Source organism: Molossus molossus, unplaced genomic scaffold, assembly GCF_014108415.1.
Source record: "Molossus molossus isolate mMolMol1 unplaced genomic scaffold, mMolMol1.p scaffold_m16_p_9, whole genome shotgun sequence".
In the NCBI taxonomy this organism is placed as follows: domain Eukaryota; kingdom Metazoa; phylum Chordata; class Mammalia; order Chiroptera; family Molossidae; genus Molossus; species Molossus molossus.
The window spans coordinates 86301383-86313384 of NW_023425403.1; the positions used below are offsets into that span (position 1 = coordinate 86301383).

The following is a 12002-nucleotide window of genomic DNA, read 5'->3' on the forward strand; positions in this document are numbered from 1 at the left end:
CTTTTTACTTCACTAAATCAAAGGACATTATTTCATCAATATTCTCTAAACAGTGTTGAAGGTGACCTTGGCTTTAAAAAGTGTCAATAACACAGTGATACTACCTGTTTATACAATGGTTTATACTTTATGCGTTACATGTTAAATGAAATGGAAAGGAGGCAAAATTGTCAAGATCACATAGCAAAACTGAGATGCATCATATATGTACTAATTTCCTATTTCCCCAGCAAGGCTGCTCTAGGTGATTGAGTACCTTCTGGAGACAGAATAGAGCTTGAATTGACCAACACAAACCTCATTAAAAAAATAGCATTTGGGGGAAAGATGTACAGAATGGATAAATACAAATACAGATGTACAGAATGGATAAATACAAATACAAATATTGATTTCCTTCTCTTCTGCAAGGTGAGAATTAAGAGTACCTACTTCATGAGACTATTGTAAGAATTACAACACTCTAACCACTGAGCCATGCTGGCCAGAGCTTCAGTGACAATTTTTAAAAATTATTTTGAGGCGGTTTTCACTAAAAACATACTCCATGAATATTTGTTTCTGGTCTCAGAACTCTAGTAATATGGTCATATTGCCAATGCACTAAGTGAAAATAGGGACAAATAGCTCTTAGAAAAATATATACTGTAATCAAGAAAGTTGTGAGATGGGCCCTGGCCGGTTTGGCTCAGCGGTTAGAGCGTCAGCCTGAGGACCAGAGAGTCCCGGGTTCAGTTCCTGCTAGGGGCGCATACCTCAGTTGCAGTTTGTCCCCTGCTCCGGTTGGGGTCGTGTGGGTGGCAACCACTTGATATGTCTCTCTCACATCGATGTTTCGTTCTCTCTCTCTCCCTCCTGCTCTATCTGAAGATGAATGCAAAAGTGTCCTTGGGTGAGGATAAAAAACAAACAAAAAAAACAGTTGTGAGATGGGATATCATCTCTCATCATTCGAAGTTCTTCTGATATGATAAGAACCGTAACTGAGCACATATATAGCCCACATCATTTTACCAACAGGAGTAAGAGGAAGAAGAAAAATCTTCACGAGGACTCAATCAATAAATTTATTATAAATGATGTTTAATGTTTTGGGAGATATTAAAGGGGGAGGAGGCACTCCCTTTCCTCAAGTAGTTTAGCACCTATCTGGGGAAATTAGTAATGTGTATATATATATAAAAATTTAACATGGCAAATGTGTTACACTGACAATAAGCAACATATGAACAAGGATGATTTTAGGATAAATTCCCAAGCAGGTTTAGCCTTAAGATCTTGAAGATGATTAGAACTTAAAACAGGTGACTGGTATGAATGTGGGAGATCAAACAATAGGGAAACAGTCAAGTATTTGGAAAAATTATACTGTAGGCTGGCAAAGTTAATGTAGTACAAAGAAGAAAAGAGTGGCCCTGACCAGGCAACTCATTTGGGTGGAGTGTCGTCCTATACACCAAAAGGCTATGGGTTTGAATCTCAGAGCAAATACCTAGGTTGTGGGTTCGATCCCTGGTCAAGGGTTCAATCCCCAGTTGGGGTGCTGAATGAGAAGCAACCAATTGATGTTTCTCTCTCACACTTTGATTATGTCTCTCTCTCTCTCTCTCCTCCCTCTCTTTCTAAAATCAATAAACATATCGTCAGCTGAGGATTTTTTTTTTTAAAAAAAGCATGACATAGTCACACTATGAAAAGCTTCTAAGTTATTATGAAAAGCATAAGTTAAGGTGTCTAGATTGATTGTATAGTCAAGAGAAATCCATCAAAAGTTTGGTACATATTCCCATTCTAGAACACTTCTACAGTCAAGAGAAATCCATCAAAAGTTTGGTACATATTCCCATTCTAGAACACTTCTTTACTTGCCATATAAACTGGATCTTCCTTCAAGATTTAGTTCAAATTTAACTTACAGGGTGAAGCTTTCTCTCAGTTGCAATGCAATCAAAGGCTCCATTTTCTGTATCCGCAGCACTCTGGGCTTACCTCTGTCACAATGAGTAGTGGTTCCCAAACAGTACATGAGAATTACTGGGCAGCTTGTTAAAAAACAACAAGGCACTGTTTACCATTTAGCCTCTAGGAATCAGCGGTCTGAGCAAGCCAATATACATCTTAAGAAGGAATGTCATAAGACCGCCTTCTTATATTGTGATGAGATTCTATAAAAATATTTGTTTCACTTTCCCAAGCATGTCATCAAGCTTCTCACTAGTGAGCTAAGTCTGTTAAGCATAAATAACTATGATTTGCTAAGGTCTATTTTTAGAACCAATAACTGAAAAACATGATATATAAAAATTATAAATGATATAATGATATATCAAAGTTATAAGAAGCATTAAACAACCAGCTTCTTTTTATCAAATTAAATTCTGGAATATTTGAGCAATAGTCAAGTTTCCTTCTCTCCAGAAACTTGTCTCCACAGTCTTCAGCTTTCTTCTTATTCTCATACATTCACCAGGCAAACATGCTTGTTTAATAAGATCAAACTGAGGCACCTTCAAGTAAAAGTTTACTGCAATCCAATAGTGACGGTGTTACTCTCCTACAAAAGTACCTCCTGTTCTCAGCTACAAATATTCCAAGTTTCAAATAGACAGCAAAAACAGATTTTAAGTGGCATATTAGCACCAATAATGTTGATATTTCCTTTTCAAACACCCACCCCCAATTCCTGCCCAAAGGAGTTTCCCAAGCAATTTTGAAAAGAGTATTAATTGATACAAAGGAAAATTATCAAGATGGTGGCAACCAGACATTAATGGTGTCAGTTTCTTTAGACAACTACCATTATAACCACAGACCATAATTGAAAACAGGCAATATATTCTAATCTGGTACCTTCAAACAGTGATTTTATAAAGAACCAACCAATCAAACCAGCATAGGACTATAAAAAAGACTAAATCAGCCCTGGCCGGTTTGGTTCAGCGGTTAGGGTGTTGGCATGCAGACTCGAGAGACCCAGGTTCGGTTCCCGCTAAGGGCATGTACCTCAGTTGCAGTTTGTCCCCAGCCCTGGTTGGGTTGTGTGGGTGGTAGCCACTCGATGTGTCCCTTTCACATCGATGTTTCTCTCTCTCTTCCTCTCTTTCCCTTCCATTCTATCTGAACAAAAAAAAGGAAAAATGTCCTCGGGTGAGGATAAAAAAAAAAAGACTAAATCATTTTATTATTTTTTTATTTTATTTTATTTTATTTTATCCTCACCCGAGGACATTTTTCCATTTTTTTGTACAGATAGAGTGGGAGGGAGAGAGAGGAAGAGATAGAGAGAGAGAAACATCGATGTGAAAGGGACACATCGAGTGGCTGCCACCGCACGACCAACCAGGGCCGGGGACAAACTGCAACCGAAGTACGTGCCCCTAGCAGGAACCGAACCCGGGTCTCTCCAGACCACAGGCCGACGCTCTAACTACTGAGCCAAACTGGCCAGGGCAAGACTAAATCATTTTAAAAGACAGAAATACTTTTAAACTTTGAAGAGTTAAAATCCCAACAGTTTTTATGTAACTTAACAAGCTAATTCTAAAATTCATTCAAAAGTCTACCCTCCAATTTTTTTGGGGGGGATATCTCATCAGTTGTCAAATCTATAAAGTGATACTTATGAAAGCAATGTGATATTGGCACAATACAAAAAGAGTTAAATGAAATAAATCATTGCATATGTAATTGGTACATATGTAATTTAGTATGGTAATTTAGTATATAACAAAAGTGGTAGTCTTAGTGTGAAAAATCACAGAACATTCATTAAAATGGTGGCCAGTTTGGCTCAGAGGTTAAGCATTGGCGAGCAGACTGGAGAGTTCTGGGTTCAGTTCCCACTAGGGGAATGTACTTTGGTTGCAGTTTGTCCCCAGCCCCAGTTGGTGTTGTGTGGGTGCTAATCAGTCGATGTGTCTCTCTCACATCGATGTTTCTCTCTCTCTCTCTTCCCCCTCTCCCCCTCCTGCTCTATCTGAAGATAAATGCAAAAAATGTCCTTGGGTGATGATAAAAAAAAAAAAAATGGCAAAGGACCACAACCCCATTTGTGGGGGAAGAGAGTTGTCAGATCCCTAATACCTCATATTCCACATAAGTAGATTTCATCTGAACTGAGAAATAAAACACACTTAGTAGAAAACATAGAGAGAATATTTAATAATTTTAGGGGTGAGAAAAGCTTAGTAGACACCAAAAAATTGTAAATTTTATGACATAAATATTTAAAATTTCTATAGGGAAAAAGATAGTAGAGGTAATGTCACAAAAAAAGAGTTAATCATTAACTGTACAATGAATTACCTAGAAGACAATGACATTGATGTAATAGCCATAATAAATATTTTTTGAAAACTACTGGGAGCCCTGGCCGGTTTTGCTCAGCGGTTAGAGCATCTGCCGGCGGACCAGAGAGTCCCGGGTTCATTCCCACTAAGGGCACATACCGCAGTTGTAGTTTGTCCCCCACCCCGGTTGGGGTTGTGTGGGTGGCAACCACTCGATGTGTCTCTCTCACATCGATTTCTCTCTCTCTCTCTCTCTCTCCCTCCCACTCTATTTGAAGATAGATGCAAAAATGTCCTCGGATGAGAAAGAAAGGGAGGGAGGGAGGAAGGGAGGAAGGAAGGAAGGAAAGAAAAAATAAAAACTACTGGGGAAAAGGGTAAATTCAAATGAAAAAGTTTTAATTAAAAATTCAACAACCTCATTGCTAGTAGTCAAGAAAATGCAAATTAAAATAGTAAAATGTACTTTTCACCAAAAAAAGAATGACCAAAAAAGAAAAAATAAGATTTCTGTGATGGTTTAGGAGATATACTACTGGTGGTAAAAGAAACTGATACAGCCTTTTTGAAGAATGATTTGATAGTATGTTCATGCTTTTAGTAAACTTAGTAAATCTACTTTTAAAAATCCTACAGAAATAACCATACAAGTGTCCAACAATATTATATTATTATATATAATTATACATACACACACACACACAGATGTAATAATAAAATAATAGTGCTCAGTAAATATTAGCTATATGGTTCTAAGAGTTTTATATACATCAATTCACTTAATTCTCACGACAACTCTATAATATTAGGTCTGTTATTATCATCCTCATTTTGTAGACAAGAAAACCAAGGCACAGAGAGGTTAAGGAACTTGCTTAAGGTCACAGAGGAGGTATGAGGATTCAAACTCAGGTATTCTGACTCCAATATCTGAGCTCTTAACCACACCCAAACTACAATGTTTATTTCAATATTTTTTATATTAGCAAAATACTGTTAATAGTCAAATGTCCATGATCAGAGACTAGTAAAGTAAAAAATGATCCATCCATCATGTAAAAAAAATAAATGATACATTAAGTATAAATAAGCCACAAAAATGGTTTGGCATACTTTCATTTGTATCTTAAAAACAACCTCGGGGGGTAGGTTTGTGTGTACATATAATGTTCTTTTGTTTAGGCCTTTGTCCAAAAAATTAAATATCAAATAGTCAATACTGGTGTCTGGGGGGGGAGAACAGAATTAAAGAGTGAGGAGAAAGAGAGACTTGCACTATTTATTTTACATTATTTTCATATTAGGTGACTTCTTTTATAATTGGCATGGTATTATTTTTTTAATTAAAAATAAATTTAATAAGCAAACGAACAAGAAAGTAGAAGCACAGGTTAGGTAAGATGCTAATAAGACTGACTACTGGATCTACCCCCATGTAAATTGGTTAAATTTGCTATGCCATAGATTGAAGAACTGTAAACTTGGCCAACTGTTCCAAATATTTTGACACTGATTATAATATAGTAAGATTGGCATATATCAATTCAAGAGTGTTCAACATCCTTAGTGAGAGTCACACTGCTTGGGTTCAAATGAAGCTCCACTATTTACTAGCTATATATATGGTTTTAGGCAAGTCACTTAACCTCTCCATGTCTCAACTTCCTCATTATAATATATGGATAATAACATTTGCCTTATATCAGTGGTTCTCAACCTTCCTAATGCCGTGACCCTTTAATACATTCCTCATGTTGTGGTGACCCCCCCAACCATAAAATTATTTTCGTTGCTACTTCATAACTGTAATTTTGCTACTGTTATGTTTTAAGCGACCCCTGTGAAAAGGTCATTCGACCCCCAAAGGGGTCATGACCCACAGGTTGAGAACTGCTGCCTTATATGTTTAAATATTTGTAAAGGCCTTATAATACCTGCACAAAACATACATATTCCTTTTGTTAGATAAAATAAATAACTCAAGAAAATACTCATACGTGCATTCTGATATTAAGCTAAGAGTACCTCTCTATGTCCAAAGACATTGGTAACCTCTCCAAGAAAAACTAAGTGCATCAAACATAGTAAGAGTTAAATATTATTTTACAAAACTTTTTAAAGGCTATACAGATACATGTATGAATACTGCACACCATAATGTAAAATATATTTCTCATGGACAAAAGTGTGTGAAAGCCACAGTACTGGAGCATAACAGTGAGTGGCTTAGAGCTTTGTCCTCTGCCACCACCACATCCCAAGAACAAACCCCACCACAACAAGCCTAATGTGGTGGGTTCAAGCCTGGGTTCCTTTACCTAAAAGGGCTGTACCGTAAACACAGTTTTCAACCCTTATCATATACAAAAATGACCTGATTTAAAGCAAATTCAAAATACTTTCTCCTCCTCAAATGTCTTCTTTATTATCTCTAGATTAAATCCATATAACTATTAATATATTTTTAATTGGGACCAAGCAATCCTCTCCCTCAAACATTTTGCCTCCCTACCCAAATCTCATCTTGATTTTAATGCACCTTGATCCAAATTCTGATCTTTCATAGGTTTATTGATAATTTTTAAAAATTCTGTCACTTCAATAAATAATAAAAACAGCTACGTATAATGCCCTGTCAAATGTAAGAATCATCTTTACTATCTGTAGTAACTCTGCTTTTAAAATAAAAGCATGACACATTATAATTGACCTATCAAAGTTAGATATTTGAAATTAGGCTTATTTCAGTATATAAATCAACTGTATTAGGCATATTTTAAACCTACTGGCCCTCAAAATATTTTTTCCAATACACTGACTGAGTCTCTCTAACACACCATTTCTCCCACATCATGGCTCATACATAACCTGTTTAAAATGAAGTAAATTATAAAGTTCCCAAGAACCCCTAGCCCATCCCAGCCCCCCAAAAAAGAATAGATCCTTTTCTTCATATTTCCTGAATCCTTTTTGCATTCTAGAAACAGTAATTTACACATCTTGTACATCTTTATGAATTCAATAAGAACCAATTTAGAAACTCTTCAGTTCATTCCCCACTCAAAAGATGATGAAATCTAAATCTAGAGAAGTAAAGTAACTTCCTCAGAGACACATGCTTTGGACTGAAATTATGTATGATTATGGGACTGCTAAATCTTTTCATCAGCTTGAAAAATAGCCTAGGGTTATAAATATTAATTAACCACATACATTAAAACTGTACAACTGCAAGTAACTATCACAACCCATCATATACTATAAACATTTTTACATGTTTTGTTAGTATGTCTTCTAGAACTTTAAAAATAATTTCTTAAGGTTTTTAAGTTTCATTTTACAGAGAAACAAGCTTCGTTCCAAAAGTATTACTTCCGTGTTACCACATCATAGCTATGTGTAAGATTCTTTAATGAATTAACTAGTATTTAAAACATAAGATCACAATTACCTCTATATTTTTAATATCTAAATTTTACATTAATAAAGTTTCTCCTAGTGTCTTTTAAAAGTAAATCATTTCTGATACAAATGGAGAAATCACAATAATTTATCAAAATTCAATTTTTGGGGGGGTCTCATACCTGTTGCTCATCCTCCATGACGTTACTAGCAAACTCAAATACTAGGTCGTTCTGTTGGACAACAGCAGCCATAATAAAGCATTCCCCTTAGATCCACATGAGAAAAATTCCAAACAGGTTCAAGTATCAGGCAGCAGAATCCAGTGACAATTTGGGTAAAAAACAAAAAACAACCAGCTGAGTCTGTGAAGTTACTGTATACCCGGATTTTCTTTAGGGAAAGTGCTTCAAATTTTCTTGGTTTCTTTAGGAAAGGTGCTTCCAATTTTCTGACACTCTATTCAAACAGAGGCAATTTTTCTGAAATGTTTCTGCTCCAGAACTTCTTGGCCTGAAAAACAAAAGCTTAAGTTAGTTACGAAAAAGCAATCATACCCACTTAGAATATAACAATTGATACCAAGGGCAGTGCCTCCAAAGTATTTCTGTTAATGTTTTTAAACAAAATCAACACAACTAATGAACACAAGACTTTTTTTTAAAGTTAGGTACATATTTTCTTTGAAGATTTCATTCCTACTAAGATAAAATCACCTCTCATTACTGAAAAATGAAGCTAATCTCCCCTCCCCCCAGTTAAACTGCTGTTAAAGTACACCAAATATTTAAAAATATACATATATTCACACAGCAACAACTAGGTTTGTAATTATAATAAAGGACATATAAACAGTTTTCTTCTTTCCACTAGCCTAGCAAACCACATACATAGGAAATACTACTCCAATGAGTAATTTCGTAATGTATATTTTTGCCTTAATAGAAACATTCAGACATTACCTCTTATAGGCCTAATATATAAGGATTTAAAAATCTGTCTGATAAATTTAAACTTTAGTAAGTACGATTTTAAGAGCTTTTAAAAATAAGCAGAAATTAAAGCCCACTTTCTGTTCTTTAAAAAGGTTTCTGATAAGTAGAATGCTTTACCATGCTTAAGCCTGTCTTCAGTGGCTTCTTTTTTAATGCACTGAAATGTATCCTTATCTCTAGCACAGGCTTGCAAGCAACAGGAAGGAAACAGCACTTGACCACGTCATGGCAAATTAGAACATGCAAAGAACTGCACTTTACAATACTAGAAAAACAGAAGCGCAACTTAAGAGTGAAAACAATCCACAGTGGAGGGAGAAGTGCTTAAAAAGTACCTTCCAAAGATGTTTGCCTATTTTTTAAAAAATTATCACTATTAACAAAAGTAAAAGGAATATTTCAATTTAGAAGTTCATTGTAATTTTATTAACTGTTGCATCATATGATTATAACCATAAATGAGAATGAAAAGACAAAGATATAAAAATATATCACATTAAATAACATCTAGTTCTTTGAAACAGCATTTGCAATTTAATTTTAAAGAGACAAGTTCAGGAATGAAGCTGAGCTGCTGAATGAGTTTCCCTGAAAACTTAAATCTAGGCAGCACGTGCCAGCCAAGTCATATACTTAGTTTCCTAATTTCAACAAAGCCAATTCCCTATATATTCTGGACTCTACAGGTCATCAAGGATAACTGTGATGTCCCTAAGATATCAAAATAAAATAAGGGTTAATAATTCAATTCAGGTGATATTTCCACTGACCAAATTAAATTCTAACCCAGCAGTTTCCCACATTCACCCACCCCATCCCTTTTAATAATGAAATAACTCAAGCATTGGGTATTGTTAGCACCTTCAGGTAGTTTTTGAGCAATGCACCATTATCTAAAAAAAAAGGGGGGGGGGTGTGCTTTGATCTAAACTGATCACAAACAGACATATAAACATAAGATATACATTTGACCTTGGACAAACATTACTTAAAATCTTTTCCTTTAAAATATCACCCAACCCAATTCTTCTATACTAGTCTTGCCTCCCTATAGACCTCCACACAAACTCTAGTATTTTTTGCCTCTCTTCTCAACTTCTGTTATTCCCATTACAGGAATACCTCTCCCATTTCTCAGCACCCATTTGCATCTTTTCCATTCTTCAATGCTCAACTAAAATACCATTTCTTTCACAAAGCTTCTTAACCTCTATGTCTTAACTGATATGCCTTCAAAAATAAAGCACTTACTGCCCATGCCACAAAGTCAGCATTAACTATTTGTCTCACATTTGAAAATTATGTCCCACTAATTCAATTGTCTCACATTTGAAAATTATGTCCCACTAATTCAATTGTCTCACATTTGAAAATTATGTCCCACTAATTCAATTGAATAAAAGTTGAGTGCCTATTATTTGCAAATCAATGTGCCAGCTACCAAGATAATTAAAGCAAAACCTCTCTCTACTCTCTGGGTAATTAACCACTGTCTAAAATTTCTTCTATACCTACCAAACCTGTGTGCCCATATTAATAATAAATATAATTATATTAGTGACAGATATTGTTTTAAAAATCTATCATTAGATAGTTAAGCTATTTCTACATATATTCCTAATAAACAATGACTGTAGTGCTTTTTTTTTTTTTTAGGCCAGTCAAGTGACGCAGTGGGAGTAGAGAAGGAACAAAGAAATCTGTAACTAGTTGTGATCAATTAGTTGTAAGACACCACTGCACTCGGACCAACCTGTAGTGCTTTTGATAATGAGGAAACCATTATCCTAATACAAAAGTTTCTCTGCAAAAGGTTAAATTCCAAAAGCTATTCAAAATCCATTTGTTCGCAAATACAAAGTGACACTGTACCAATGACCAATGTGAACACATTTACATAAAGTTAAGTTTCACTTTCTTTTCCACTGCAATCGTGGACCTTTTCTTACTAGCACTTCCACACTGCTACTGTGCTTTAATGTATTTTAAAAATCTCAAAAATAAGGACAAGCAATCAACATACACCTTACAGTACACACTAACAACAAACAGCAATAAACTAAAACTGAAATGAGTGCTCATTTTCATTAAGCCATGTTAGGATAGAGACATCTTTACTCTGGTAGCTTTTGTTCATTTCAATATAGAAGTTCATAAACTGAAAATGTGTCAGTAAAGAAAAACTCCTGAACTGTTTCATTGGCTTAATTACGCCTTTGAACATCTGTCTTTTTTCCACTCTCCTTTCTGCTCTTCCTCTTCTCTGAATAGTTACTTAACCTAAAGCACCAAAGGTGGTTCTAGGGAAAGAATTTTCTGATTCCTGATCCAGAGGTACCCCCTAAACATATTACAGGTACTTGAATAACAAAGCCCCTATAAATTAAAATGTTTTCGGTAATAGATGAGAATGAAAATCCAGATCAGTGATTCAAGCTTTCATGAGTAAACTGAGTCTCTGTGCCCAGTCTCACAGTCTGAAAGCACAACAGAACTACAACTAGAACCCTCATCTTCTAAATGAGGACTCTGTCCGTGACTACAATATATAGCCTTGCCTGTAAATCTACCCAAATCTTTTATGCTTTAGTAGTTTAGAACACAGATTTCTAAGTAAATACATGTATCAAATGAGGAAAAACCAAATATCCATCTAGTTCAGGTCCCGATCTCCAAATCCACTCACTAAACAAACTACTAGATAAATCCACCTCAGTGTCCCTCAAAGTCAATGTGTCTAAAATATGTCCAAAACTGAACTTAACCATTTTATTCCTCAAAACTGCTGAATGGATAAACATGGATATGCAAATTGAGGATGGAAAAAGGCCTCTGCTTTACAAATTATAAGGTCTTTAGTAAATTTAAAATGTTTTAATTTACTAACCATTAGCTATATGTACTGTATTTGGGAACACTCTGCTGTGTTAATAGTTTTCAAATGTATTTCATTTTCAAAGTGTCACTTAGTCTTTAAAAAGTAAGAAAAAATATAAGTAAAAATTGTTCATTCAACAGAAAGATATAAACAGTTAACTTATTTGTACAGTTTTGAGAGGTCATCTAGTTGGGCATCTACCAAATAATAATATCTGGCTTTCATGTCTTTTAACTGGATAAGGACCTATTTTCAGTCTTCAAGGAGACATGCCAGAGGACTGTCTCAGCAGTAAGGTTCTTAACCTCTTATCTCCCTCCAAAAAGCTTCAGATTTAAGGTAAAATAGTAAAGTAAGCAAAACAAGATCATAGGCTCTGGAGTCAGACCTCTTGGGTTTGAATCTTCTGCATTGTGACCTTAGACAAATAACTTAATG

At 35.2% G+C, this 12002-nt stretch overlaps 1 protein-coding gene across 12 annotated transcripts in view; it reads right to left on the bottom strand.

The window, feature by feature from the left end:
- Window positions 1-12002, bottom strand: part of ELF1 (E74 like ETS transcription factor 1) — a 121760-nt gene that overhangs the window by 56045 nt on the left and 53713 nt on the right. For 9 of the 12 annotated variants that reach the window (XM_036250169.1, XM_036250175.1, XM_036250171.1 and 6 more), the window contains one exon: window positions 7874-8204. In XM_036250169.1, coding sequence (XP_036106062.1) covers window positions 7874-7945 — 72 coding nt within the window. In that variant the 5' untranslated portion in view covers window positions 7946-8204. Of the gene's footprint in view, window positions 1-1916; window positions 2043-7873; window positions 8205-8803; window positions 8977-12002 lie in introns of those variants that run through there. The other 3 variants (XM_036250179.1, XM_036250178.1, XM_036250172.1) reach the window with 2 other exon arrangements.